Source organism: Ilyonectria robusta (assembly GCF_021365365.1).
Source record: "Ilyonectria robusta strain PMI_751 chromosome Unknown BGZ61scaffold_18, whole genome shotgun sequence".
NCBI lineage: Eukaryota > Fungi > Ascomycota > Sordariomycetes > Hypocreales > Nectriaceae > Ilyonectria > Ilyonectria robusta.
The window spans coordinates 664,376-677,575 of NW_025764452.1; the positions used below are offsets into that span (position 1 = coordinate 664,376).

Consider the following 13,200-nt stretch of genomic DNA (forward strand, 5'->3'; position numbering starts at 1 on the left):
ATTAAATAAGCGGATATTGTGAGGGGTGGAGAATAGAACATAACTGCGTTGGAAGAGAATTATTTATTTCTTCTACACCTTGAAGTGTAGAATAATTGTCAAGAGGCCAAGTATGTGTATTGTGACGTATCCGACTAGCTAGCTAGGGCGAGGGAATTGGGGCTTGATTGAGGTCCAGACCGCGGCTCCATTGATCTCGTCGAGGGATGATGAACGATAGCTGAGGAAAATACGGTGCATACACCACTGAAGACAGTAGAAGAATCAGTATATTTCTCTCTCCTATTCTTCATTCCTATATGCCCCCTGATAGCTTAGTCTAACTTCTTCATATGCCTACTATGCTCAAAACTACTTAGGATGGACGAGGAAGCACGTATATAACTACCGATGAAATAATCTAGTCTATATGTTCTATAATGTCTTATCGCTTGGGAAACTCACGGGTTGCCAGAACCGTGACGAAGCAACTCTATCTAAAAGGGTATGAGGAAGAACCCCACACGATAATGAAAGAAAAAGGCCGCTCCGACTTTCTCTCACTCGACGCATGCCCAGCTGTCAATATCCTTCACGCTGCCAGGGCCTTGGTACACGTTACGCGAAGGCCAACGGCAGTGTCGACGCTTATAATCTACCCCGTCGCTCGCCGTTCCGTTCACCCAAGCCGTGCCGACCACCACGTCTGGAGCAATTCCCTCTTCAACCCAGCGCACGATGGCCATCAATACGTTCTCCTCTGGTTCCAGACTGGCCGCCGGGGAGAATCCACCGTTGCCAATGACGTTGGCACCGGGCCCACCAGAGCAGTGCCCCATGCCTGAGATACGGAAGAAGCGGTAGAACTCGTCAAGCTCTTTCGGCGCCAAGTCCATGGTCTGGGACACGTGCTCGTAGTACCTGGGCGAGTTTTCGCTTGTGATGATGCCGTCAACCTGGCCGTGGTAGTGGAGGAGCTTGCCGCCCCTGTCTCGGAACGCGGACAGATCACCTTCCCAAGTATCAATATTGAAAAGGTTGAGAGTGGAAGATAAGGGAAAATCCTCCTTCTTGAGGGTTAGGGGATCCCAGTTAGAGTCGTTGAAGATGGCATAGCGCCACCAGTCAGATGAGCCAAAGACCTGCCCATTGAACATGGCGAAGACGGCTTCGGTGGACTCGCCACCGGGCTGCATGCGGGGGTAGACGAAACTGCCTTCTGCGTCCAGGAGAGGTGAGTATATGCTGCGGACTGTGTTGGCTTGTGTCTCTGTCAGACACGTCGAACTGTTTTGGCCCTGTCCACAGATGAGACCCGAAGGGTCATAGTCGCACAGGTCAGGCGACTCCAAGATGCCGTCGACGGCGCCGTCCAGGTGGTCACACTGACTGAGGATGTCCTGTGCGATGACGGGCCATACTTCAAAGGGAACGAAGGTGTCGGCGGTAGGCGGGCCGGTTAGGGGGTAGAAGTAGGAGCTCCAAGACGTAAGGTTGTTGAAGGAGAAAGCTGGAGCTCCGGCGACGATCCCATCGAAGTCGTCGGCGAAGCTCTGAGCTTCTTTAAACCCCTGGCGTCCACCAGTCGAGCAACCCATGTAGTAGCTCGTCTTATGCTGTGTTCCGTAGAAAGTTGCGGAAATCTCTTTGCCGATAACTACGCCCGTGTGCACCGCACGGTAGGCATAGTCCTCGATGACGTCGGGATTGCCGAGAAAGGACTGTCCAGTCGAACCATCGTGGCCGTTGTTTGTGCCCACAGCCGCAAAGCCCAGTGAAGCTGCGTACTGAATATCCTCAAACTGGATACAGCCGCCGAGACCGCCATTGCCAGTGCTCAGAAACCTGCCGGACCAATCGGCCGGGAGCCAAGCCTCCATCTTGATGCCAGATCTGGCCGAAGTGGCAACTTGGGTGATGACACGGCAGAGGTCGACGGTGACGTTCTGAGAGGCGCGGCCGCAGCTTGGGTCGGCGTTGGGGAAGGTCAAGGTCGTGCCGGCCGCGACGAACTGGGCTGTAGTCGAGTTCGCATTGCGAATCTTCAGAGAGGCGGGCAGACTGCGGCAACGTTCCTCAAAAGAAGCGGTGGTGTTGTCAGCAGTGGCAAATGCGATGGGGGCCAGCCCTGAGAGCAGGAGGTTATGAAGCCGAACCATGTTGCCTGTAAGCAACCAGGCCTAGAAAGTGTCTGTAAGAAAGAAATAAGTCAAGGCGACAGTGTGGAAAGTTTTTTATTGGATGGCATAGATGCACAGCAAAAGACTTGGATTGTGGGAGATTCGCAGCTTTAATAGTAGACAACGTATATATAACAAACGAACTATACATCTACATCTGACGTCGTTACATGCCGTCATTACAGCCATGTTACCTTGCTGAAACCTCAGGGATGAGAGAAAAGGGTCATTGAGTCAGAGTTCTTAGGCAAGAGATGACCTCCCCGAGTAGTTTGCCTCCATGTGTCGAGTGGTCCTGGCATTATGCCCAGATCCGGCAGGTCTTTTGCATGGCTACCAGATAGCATACTTGGTTACGGGCCGAAGTTTGGAGTAGGTCGCATAAAGGCCCACCTGCCAACCCCCCTTTACCCTCTTAAACATCTCCGTGTTCGGTTCGATTTCTCCGTGGATGTGGACACGACCCAATCGGCCCCCGAACCTGGGGTTGCCCAAAAGTCCCACACACCGCTAGGCAGACCATACTGAGCAGCTGTCTATCTCCATATCGCCCACGCCGTTTGAGGATATTTACTATGGGGGGGACTCAAGGGCTACCACACGGGCTGCCCGGTTTCGGAGATCAACGAGAGACCCTGCTGATTGAAGTGTATGACGTTTGGCAAGGATTAATTTGGCTTGGACTTGCGATTCGGGCCCAGACGTGTTTCAAGTTGTTCTAGAACTAACCCGCGAGTCTCCCTCTGCATTTTTAGAGCTTGTTCTAAATGGCGATCACTAGATGTCAAAAGATTAGGCGCCTGAGACGCGTTGCTAGCCGCCATATGCTCAGGCACCCAAGTCTTCCAAGTGTAGATGGCGTTCGAGTGCGGCTCGGGGGAAAAGCGGCCGGGGCTCGGTGCAAGAAGGAGCGAAATGGTCACGTTTGGATACTCATATGCATCATACGTGTGATTGTTGTGGATATGTAGTTCAATGTCAGTCAAAGCGTCGGGGAATAGCCCCGAGATATATCAATTTTATTGCAAGGATGGGTGTTTAGGTTTGTCCAGGGTGTCCTGTCTTTCCCCACACTCTTCCGTTTCAATCTGAGGTGGCTTGATCTCTCGGCGCAATTTGCCTTGCTTTCGGTGAATCGGGTGGGAGCCGAGCGGACAGCAATTGGATCCCGATGGTACCGGTAAGCAGGTTGCATTAGGGCTCGTCTAGATGTCCACTTCCACTTACCAGGGATGTTGACAGGTATACCATACTTGCATGCCTGTCTTGGAACTGGAGACCCTTTTATCCCACGACCTTCACGACGTGGGCAAGTTTTCTGTCACGAGGTGTCAAGTCTTGGTCTCAAACGGAGCGAAGAAAGAAGCCTGCCGTAGCTGGGCCGCGGAAGGATTGGAGTAGAATAGCTGCTGGACTATGCCATCTCACGAGAACTACGGAATAGGTTAGCTATCACGCGCCTTTACGAGCACGACAGTATACTACGTATGCGACATACACCGCGGACCGAATAACAGCAGTCGATCGAGGTTCCCCGCGCTCGGTACCTTTTGCTCCGTGAGCTGCTTTGGTGCGTTGGGGCCAAGATCGGTCATCCGCACATCGCCATCATGCCCACTGTTGCTTGCTGGCCGTTGGTTAAAAGGGAGCCTTCAAGCCCGCTCCAAAGTCAATCCACATGAATCAGGTCCTTGCCACCAACAGGCTGAAGCTACATGATATATATCGATATACATAGAAACCCAAGATGCGGTATTCGCCGATCCTCGTCTTTGCCGCGGTCCTGCTGGCCCCCGTCTCTGCCGCGGCGTCGTCGTACAGCGCGGTAAAGGCCGTCCGTCTCAGCGTCGACGGGCGTACCGACAACCCCCTGGGCCTCGGAAACACGCGTCCTGTCCTTGGCTGGCAGATGATGCAGGCCCGCGACTGCGCCGAGCCCCTGTGCCCGGCGGACCGGCAGACAGCCTACAGAATCCAGGCCGCTGCCACCGTCGCGGACCTGCAGACGGGCAGGCTGGTTTGGGACAGTGGAAAGGTGGGCAGTGACTTGCAACAGGTGCCCTTTGGGATTGAACTCGGCTCCCGCGACACTGTCGTCTGGCGAGTGCGAGTCTGGGACGCCCGCAGCGAACCCTCGGACTGGTCGACGTCTTCGTCATGGACCATGGGCCTGCTTGACCAAGCCGACTGGGGCGACGCGCGTTGGATCGACTATCCCGGCCGCACTGAGAACCAGCCATTGCCGCTCTTAGCCCGCCAGTTCAACATCCCCAGGGGCAAGAAGGTCGTCGATGCTCGCCTCTACCTGTCTGGAGTCGGGATGCACCACGCCACTGTGAACGGAGAGGAGATAACTGACGAGGTCCTCACTCCGGGCTACTCGAACTACCAGCTCTCCAGCGAATACCGCACATACGATGTCAAGAAGGCGCTTCGCTCCGGCGCCAATGCCATCGGCGTCAGCCTCGGATACGGCCCGGCCTACGTACGCCGGAGCGTCAAGAACGCTGCCGTCGGCCGCAACTCGCCCTACGCGTGGTGGGAGAGCCAGCTCAAGGGCAATGGCACCCTCGTCGCCGACACGCCGGCCGGCAGCACGACGGTGCAGCTCAGTAATACTACTGGGTACCATGTAGGCGGCACCATCAACATCGACACGGGTGGAGGCGGTGATAAGCTCGAATCACGCAAGATCACCGCCATTGGCACCACCACCATCACCTTTACACCTGGACTCAAACTAGCACACGCAGCCAAGGCCCAGGTCACCGGCTCAGGTAACAACATAGCCGCCAGCGACGCATCAGCCGGTGCCGCCGTCACTCCTCGCCTCATCGGCCGTCTCGAGGTCATCTACATCGACGGCAGTGCAACGACCATCGTCACCGACCGCTCCTGGCGCACCAGGCTCGGCCCGCTGGTCACCAACGGGTGGTACTCCGGCTCCGACTACGACGCCCGCCGTGAACAAGCCGGCTGGGACGGCCCTAACGCTGATCTCAGCTCGCATCTTGGCTGGGTCGCAGCCGGCCTTGCGCCGCCGCCCAACCTCGCTACGAAGCTGGTCGCCCGCGCCGCCGAGCCCGTCAAGATCCAGGAGCGCTTCACGCCGGTGTCGGTCACGAACCCGGCCCCCGGGACTTGGGTGTTCGACTTTGGCCAGAACATAGCCGGTTGGCCGCTCCTCAAACTCCCCAAGCTGCCGGCCGGCATCACCGTCAGGATGGCACCCGCCGAGTCCCTCGCAGCCAACGGCACCGTTGACCAAACGTCGCTGGGTGCGTCGCAGGGTGCTGGATCTCGCGGCACCGACATATTCAACACCTACACCACTGCGGGCCGTGCCGGAGGTGAAACCTGGCACCCGGAGTTCAACTACTTCGGCATGCAGTGGGTCCAGGTCTCCGGGCTTCCGGACGGCTTCCGGCCCCGCCGGGATCTGGTCACCGGGCTACGCCTACAAGCAGACGTGCCAGTCGCCGGCACCTTTACCTCGTCGGACGCTCGCCTCAACCGCATCCATAAGATGGTGCGGTACTCATTTGCGGCCAACATCATGTCCGTCTTCACCGACTGTCCGGGCCGCGAGAAGCTCTCGTATCCGGCCGACTACACCATGCCCATGGGCGCCATCTCCCGCAACTTCCACCTCTCTGCCTTTATGCGCACCACCATCCGGCACTTGGCCGAGGGCCAGTCCATCGCGGATACGTCCATGGCCGGCAACGTCGCGCTCAAGACGCCCGTCTACGATTGGGGATACAGCGGCCGCTTCGGCGACGAGATCAACTGGGGCGATGCCATCGTGCTCGTGCCCTCCCTGCTGCACGACCTGTACGGCGATACGACCGTCATGGCGGCCTACTACGACCGGATGACGGCTTTCGTCGACTACATCCAGCGCGAGAAGGTCCAAGGGCACATCGTCGACGCAGCCCTCGCTGACTGGGTCGAGGACGACAGCCAGACCTCGGGCCGCATCACCGGCACCTGGGGCTACTATCTCACCATCAGAGCCATGGCCCGCATGGCCAACATCACCGGGCACACAGACGACGCCGACCGCTACACGATCCTGGCCGGCGAGATCCGCGACGCCTTCAACGACGCCTTCTACAGCGACGCCAGGGGCCTCTACACCAACACCGGCAACAACGGCACCAGCAACGCTACCCAGGCCGCCCAGGCTTTGGCTCTGGATGCAGGGCTCGTGCCTGATCAGCGCCACAAGCAAATCCTTGATGCCCTGGTCAAGCTCGCATACGACTATCCTTCGAGCGACGGCCGAGGGCCACATCTCAGCGGTGGCACTATCGGCATGGGCCCCATCGTGCGAGCACTGTCGGCCGGCGACCGCGACGACGTGCTCTGGGCAGCGCTTCAGCAGAACGATAGGCCCAGCTACGGCTACTTCATGGCCCCGACCGAGGCCAACCCGGGCGGTTTCACCACCATCGGCGAGGAATGGAGCCGCAGCGCGTCCAAGAACCACATGATCCTTGCCCAGATCGACGAGTGGTTCCACGCCGGCGTCGCGGGCATTCGCCCAACCGCTCTGAATAGCATCAGCTCCACGTGGGAGGATCGGCTCGTCTTCCAGCCCAAGCTGATCGGTGACCTCGAGAGCGCCGCGGGGACCTACCAGACCCCGAAGGGCGAGGCCCGCAGCGAGTGGAAGAGGACAGCCAAGGGGGCCTTCACCCTGAGCGTGACGGTCCCGGCCAACACCAAGGCCGAGGTGCGTGTGCCAGCTAAAGGTGCTGTACAAGCCTCCCGTCGTGCCAAGCGTGTTGGCACTGATAATGGCTACGCAATTTACACTGTCCCCTCCGGCACACATACCTTCAAGGCTACGATAGTTGCCTAGGTCATCATTCCCGCATTCCTCCCCATCCTACATGCGCAAGGGTGTCGGCGAGGGGACTTGGGCTAGGTTGCTATGCATAGAGGTTGGTGGCTCCTAGGCGTAAGTCGTTCAGGTGAAGGTCGGATCCATGTGGTGGTAGAGCTGGTGAGGCGCACCATGACGTCTGTCTGGTTGATGACGGAGGGTAGATCCGCGTCTAAAACAGAGTGGCTGTGTGATTGACTGTACTAAGTGACAGCTTTTATTGTAGGTAGTTGCGTTCGCTTCTATAACAACCTAACCCGTACCCTTAGTGGTGTTAGTAACTCTTTAGATTACTTTACTATTGAAATGTGTATGGAGATAGAGCCAGTATAAGTATAAAGAAAAAGCGGAATATGGCTAAATTCAAGATACTGATAATATACTGACTAGTGACATTGTTAAAATCACTGTTCTGACTACTGTTTAAAATTCTGCAAAAGGCAAACATTTGGACTAGAAACCTTAGTCTTTCTGAGTAAAATTTTAACCTTTAAATAGGCTGGGTATATATAGTCTGTATTATGTGCTGGGTGTAGCACTTATTGTTTATCTCTACTGTTTGAGATTACTGTGTGGCTTTGATCTATGTGATGATATTGAGTAGAGCTAAAAAAAAAACCAAATAGTCTGTATTATTAATAATATTATTGGTGTTTTCTTTTTATTGTTAAGCTTCTAGCCCCCCCTCTGAGTATATGTACTAGGGCATCCTAACTTCTTTATAGTAACTAGTGTAAATTAAAGCTAGATTATTAATTAATACTCAAAATAATTAGTGAGTTATACTTATAGTATAATATTGTTATTTTCCTATTTTAAGTCATACCCATAGCATAATATTGTTATTTTCTCACCCTTTCACTCTCGATCCCATCACCGTAAATGCCTTCAAGTTTACCAATAGTAGGTAAGCAACATGTTTGGCTCTACTCACAGCGTTCTATTAGTAGGTCGACGTAAGTCATACGTTCCAAGAAAGTATTCATCTTTTATTAAACTGGACTAGTCTTGGATTTTTTATGCTTATGATCCGGCCAAAACGGTTCCACATGCCCCCAAAAGCTGGATGCAAAGGTCCCGTCACCAGTCAACATCTATCTACTCCATCCACATCACCTGCTACCACCTGAATTTCTTCATCGCCGCTCCAGGCGCCGATACTGATATCCAGGGTCTAATGTCAACCACTAGTTACCTCGGTAGTAACGGCGAGAGAAGCCTCGGGCACTGTTGCAGCCAACATTGCCCGTCTCTTCCTGGGCGAGAGGCGTCACGACGCTAGAAGGGGTAGAGTCGACAATAGTAGTAGTAGGGGTTGTGTTCTCATCAGCGCTCTGCTCAGAGCCGCTGGGGAACACGCCAGGGCCAGGCATAGGGTAAGAGGTGCCACCGCTGTAAATGCTGTAGTTGGGAGACAGTCCATCCGTTGTGCTATCGTAGACACCGGGGATCTTGACCAAGTCGGAAGGCTCGAGGGCAGAGCCAGTGTTGGTGACCTCGACATGAGCGCAGTTGAAGTAGAACTCGGTACCGGAAGGACGGTGAAGAGCCAGGTGCTCGATGCGGACAAGGTACTGGCCACTCGGGACCTCGGCGGGGATCTGGAAGTCGATACGGTTCTTCCCCCAAACTAGCCAGTTCTCACCAGAGCTTTGCATAGGGAAGTTGGCGCCCAGCTCATAGATCTTGAACCAGTCGCCGGAGCCGTCGTAGGTAGTAACATCGCCGGTGGTGGCCTTGGACATGTAGACTTGGATTGCGCCAGGGTGCTGAATGTTGGCTTCGAGGTTGGTGCCAAAGCCAATGGTGTCACCAGAGTTGACACTGGCGAGTTTGGTTGATCCGGCATTGGCCTGGGCTCCAGTGTTGCATCGCATCTCGTCGCTAGACAGGATGTCGAAGCCGAAGTGAGGCTGGAATCCCTGAGTCGAGCGGCGAACGTACTCATACTCCTCAGACTTGACGTCGTTGACATACAGGTGAGGGAAGAAGTAGTGAGCCGAGACCATGCTGGGCAGGGCGGCCAGAGCGAAAGAGGTGGCGATAGCGAACTTCATTTTGTCAAGTGTAGGGTCGAAACGGGGGACTTGATGGTGAATGAATCTCAAACGACTGGGTTTAGATAGTAGCCTCCGGGGCAAAAGCGAATGCAATTCTCGGCTAGCGAGTGAAAAGAATGAAGGAGTAGACAGAGTGTTGTCGAGTGTGGTGAATAAGCGGATAGAGATCAACTAGAAGATGGTAACGAGATCCCTTAAGTACTCTTCCCCCGCCAAACGTCCTGAGATACAAGGGTTGACGATGCCCACTTTTGTCCATCAAATGAGGCGGTAAGTCTGGGGCGTAGCCGCTGGCTGGACCTATGATGTTCGTCCCTTATGCTAGATACTTTATTGGTGGGAGTTGTCAAGGTCGCTTACCTGCACCTGTCGGCCAAGGCAAGTTGGTGAAACAGACGATGCTTGCTTGTTTTTGCTACCATGTCCAAGCTCCCTGAATGTCAATTCTATTACTCTGGCGGGGTAAGACTTGAGCTGTAGAGCAATGAGGGGACACAATTTTCTTAACAGACAAACAACCATCAGGATTCTAGATGGGATTGAGATGAGTTGCTTTCAGTGCCACCACGTTCCTTCGTCACCCCAAATAGCTTATGGTAGATATTAAGCATGAAAGCATATTTTGCTCTGGTAGTGGATCTCCTCGACCTATGGTTCCATGCATACTGTTCTTTAATCCTAGTCAGATAAGTCGGCGCCCTGAGGCTGAAATTAACACATGTGGTCCATTGTCTTGTTCCCCATCATTAGCCCCAGCCCGAGTGCAACCCTGATATCAGCCGTACTGGAAACAATGGAGAGTTAATTGAGGTCCAGCACTGGCATGCTGTCATTTTCTCTCTCCCCTGTCTTTACCTGAGACTGGGTCTGTTAGGGGGTGAAACCAAGATCTGGTACCTTTGTTCTAGACCAATGGAACAAACGACTACTTAGTCGTTTGTGGAGTGGCGGGTCCTTCGCTTAAAATGCTGATTCCCGAGGGTATGGTCTACGCTTAAGGAAGAGATGCCTGTATCTACATGTGAGCCATGGTGGGAGACCAGGGATTGTTTATTTAGTACGCAATAATATTACGTGTTGATATTAAGTCTGCGCGGTAAATGTCAGAGATGATTAATTATGTGAATTGAACTAGATTGAAAACAATCTGAGGTATGAGTACAATTGATTACCCGGGAAAGATGTTACATATCCGGAAAGTATCGAGCACTGTGCTGTTGTACCTTCTTTAACCAAACCTCGCCCTCCTCCCATTCGCCGCTTGAGAACCTGCATTGTGCCATGAGGTGGTAGTAGCACAGTTGGAGATCCTCCCAGCTCGAACCGCCTCGATTTAGAGGATCTTCGAGCCAAGTCCGCATCGAAGCTAGGTTGCGATCCGCTTCTTCGAATCTCCCCTTGGAGATTAGACGATCGGCTAGTCTATAGAGATAAGCGACCTTCATGGTATCGAGAGTAGTCACATCCATCTCGGGAAAGTCAGACTTCAAGTCTCTTGGTGTCCGACCCATGTAGTCCAAGAGCAGATAGTAGTGAATGTTGACTCGTTCAACCATACGGCTACAAGGACAGAAATTTTGGAATTTATCGAAGGAAGCCTCTATGACGGTGGCGATCATATCATATTGATCTTCGTCCGAGACATAAACAAGCCGGTGGAGTAGGCGAGCCAGAGGATACCCAGCGCTAAAAACCTTGACTATTATGTCGTGGATATGTCGGCTCAGTTTGAATGCCAGCTCCTTGTATCGTTGGTCAAATATCGTGACTATTTCGCAGAGAAAGAAGACGACACTGACATCTGCGTTTGTAAGTATATATTCGAGGTTATCAAGTGCCTTGTTCAGCACGTGGAAGCCCGGTTGCATTCTGTTCGCCAAGATCAGGGAGCGGGCTTGATCCAGTCGCCTTTGACATCTAATGCCATCAGGAAGAATATTCAGCACCTTGGCGCTAGATGCATCCGAAGCTGCGTTCAACGCAAAGCGAGTGTCATAATAACCGTCCATCAGTCCAAGAACATCATCCAAGAACCTGAGAGAATTGGAAGCATGCATGACTGGCTCTGGAGATGGCGAACGGCATATTAGATCGGAGTCGAGCGTACCGATCTGAAGCATGCCCGCGTTGATCTTCGTTTGCAGATCCGGCCTGCGTTGCAGATATCTTTGGACCTGTTCCCAGTCAACCGGTCTCCCTCGTACGAGGAAGGCGGATTGTTTCCCAGCAGCATCGCGCTGCTGCTTGAGGAGGAACATCTGAACCACTTCTTTCTCTCTGAGCTTTTTATCCAAGCCCCATTTCTGGAGACGGTACTTGTACATTCTGGGTCTATTGACAGCTTAGCACAGGGCGTTCATGCTGAAACAACGGGAGAGTAGCCACCGACGTTGCACTGAAAGAGTATCTCCGTTGCATCGTCTCGATCACTTCAGCGAGGGGCTTGGCCTCGTCATAGTAAAGCCGGGTGATATGCCGGCGTAGGCGGGCCCAGTCCTCGTCTGTGTACGCATTGGCTGACATGACCCAATCAGGTCGCGGATTGTCCAAGAACTGAGTGGGTCAAATCCGAAGTATCCGAAGAATCCGAGTATGTAGTCCGAAGAATCCGAGATGGTGGCGTCCAAAGTGACAGGGTATAATCCGAAAATGCAGGGGGTAACCTGAAATGACAGGGGTGAGATGGAAGAAAACTGACAAATCTGCCTGCGAACTCATACGCGGGAGTCGTTCCTTTTAGATAATTCAGGTCCCAGGATTGGCGAAGAACAAATAGACAATCCCACTTACGGATCCTGGACGCTTGATACAGCTAGTCGCGCTGTCTCCGATTGTAATTGGTCGACAACAAAGGAACGGTGCATTCGCGTTTCACGTGGTTCTCGGTATCGAGCCGCTAAGCGAGAACAGACAAGGGGATGATGACATGGTGGTGAGATCCCGTATCCCTTCGACAGTGTCAACGCGGCCTTTGAGAGCGGGACAGGGATATCAGCAAATGAGAGAAAGTCATATGTAGGATACATCGATTGCTGCCTCTTCACCGACAAAAACGGATTATTTCTGATTGTCCTGTGTACCCGAGTCAGAGTGAGGTCTTCACCAACATCATCGTACTCGTAACCTCTAACGGGAGCTGTGGAGACATCGCGAGAAAGCCGCCCTTGCACTGTCAAAGCGATACAGTACACCACATCCCGTGGGGCAAGTTACTAATGGCGTGGTCATCAATTGTTCTTAGATTTGTTCATGCCGTAGGTTGGCCTGGGTCCGCTCACTAGCTAAAGCTGGAAGGTTTTACACGGAACCCCATTTCTGGCCAGTAATTTCTCCACTCCACAGCCTCGTTGGCGTGCCGTACTTCCACTGAAGTTCCCGCCTGGACGTCACAATCCTGCTGGTAAGGAGAAGAAGATCCTTTGTGTCTGCTTTCCCAATGCTGTATGCATCTACAAAGAGGCATCGCCGCGGAAATTTTGGCCAGACAGTGGGTTAATATATCGGTCACCCATCCAGAGGCCAAAACTCTGATGAAATTGCATTCGCGAAAGTTAAGAGAGACATGGATAAAAAGCCATGGCTTCGGGGCGATGGCTGGGGACTATGCAGGGGTAGGCTGAACATCTGAGGTGAGCCCTTTGGAATTCATCGACGTGTATCTGTCCCATGTTCGAATTGTTTCATCAGGGTCGAGTTCGTACAATAAATCCGGGACCCTGATGATGCTTCCTTGCAGCTGACTGCATAGGGGCTGTGGGGTATTAGAACGGTCGAGGCCCCTTTGTGAGATAAGTACTTCGTACCATCCCGCGGAGCCCGAGTCCCGAACGCAACGTCGATCTCAAACCCAAGGATCCAGGGCGTTCGGCGTTCTCTCCGTCAAACGACTAAAATTCCCAATAAACTCGAGTACTCTAATGGCAGGGGCGATTTTGAACCTAGCATAATTACACCCACCTCACTGTCCCTGTTGGGCGTACTGAGATCAAGATGTTTGCAACTTGGGGGCAGGTTGCTGAGTCCAGAGAGGCCGCCAGCCACAACTGGAGCAAAAATTGACCAACAAGCTAGTACCATGTCATTGTGCGCA

The 13,200-nt window shown here is 53.4% G+C and overlaps 5 protein-coding genes across 5 annotated transcripts; 1 reads left to right on the forward strand and 4 right to left on the reverse strand.

Annotated features, from left to right (window-relative positions):
- Positions 1-539: 539 nt before the first annotated feature.
- On the reverse strand, positions 540-2,138 carry BGZ61DRAFT_359350 (feruloyl esterase B; the record flags this gene model as incomplete). Its single annotated transcript, XM_046241071.1, has 1 exon — positions 540-2,138. The coding sequence occupies one exon, from the start codon at positions 2,136-2,138 to the stop codon at positions 540-542; it is 1,599 nt and encodes a 532-aa protein (XP_046100813.1).
- A 1,768-nt stretch (positions 2,139-3,906) lies between these two features.
- Positions 3,907-7,026, forward strand: BGZ61DRAFT_535768 (putative alpha-L-rhamnosidase; the record flags this gene model as incomplete). The annotated part of the gene is made up of 1 exon (XM_046254306.1): positions 3,907-7,026. The coding sequence occupies one exon, from the start codon at positions 3,907-3,909 to the stop codon at positions 7,024-7,026; it is 3,120 nt and encodes a 1,039-aa protein (XP_046100814.1).
- A 1,211-nt stretch (positions 7,027-8,237) lies between these two features.
- On the reverse strand, positions 8,238-9,107 carry BGZ61DRAFT_535769 (glycosyl hydrolase family 61-domain-containing protein; the record flags this gene model as incomplete). Its single annotated transcript, XM_046254307.1, has 1 exon — positions 8,238-9,107. The coding sequence occupies one exon, from the start codon at positions 9,105-9,107 to the stop codon at positions 8,238-8,240; it is 870 nt and encodes a 289-aa protein (XP_046100815.1).
- Positions 9,108-10,231: 1,124 nt separating this feature from the next.
- On the reverse strand, positions 10,232-11,184 carry BGZ61DRAFT_457103 (uncharacterized protein). Its single transcript, XM_046246609.1, has one exon. The coding sequence runs from the start codon at positions 11,165-11,167 to the stop codon at positions 10,295-10,297; it is 873 nt and encodes a 290-aa protein (XP_046100816.1). The 5' UTR covers positions 11,168-11,184; the 3' UTR covers positions 10,232-10,294.
- A 91-nt stretch (positions 11,185-11,275) lies between these two features.
- On the reverse strand, positions 11,276-11,633 carry BGZ61DRAFT_359837 (uncharacterized protein; the record flags this gene model as incomplete). Its single annotated transcript, XM_046241106.1, has 2 exons — positions 11,276-11,425; positions 11,496-11,633. Coding segments are annotated over 2 exons (288 nt in total), but the record flags the coding sequence as incomplete, so codon positions are not given.
- Between the last annotated feature and the right edge of the window lie 1,567 nt (positions 11,634-13,200).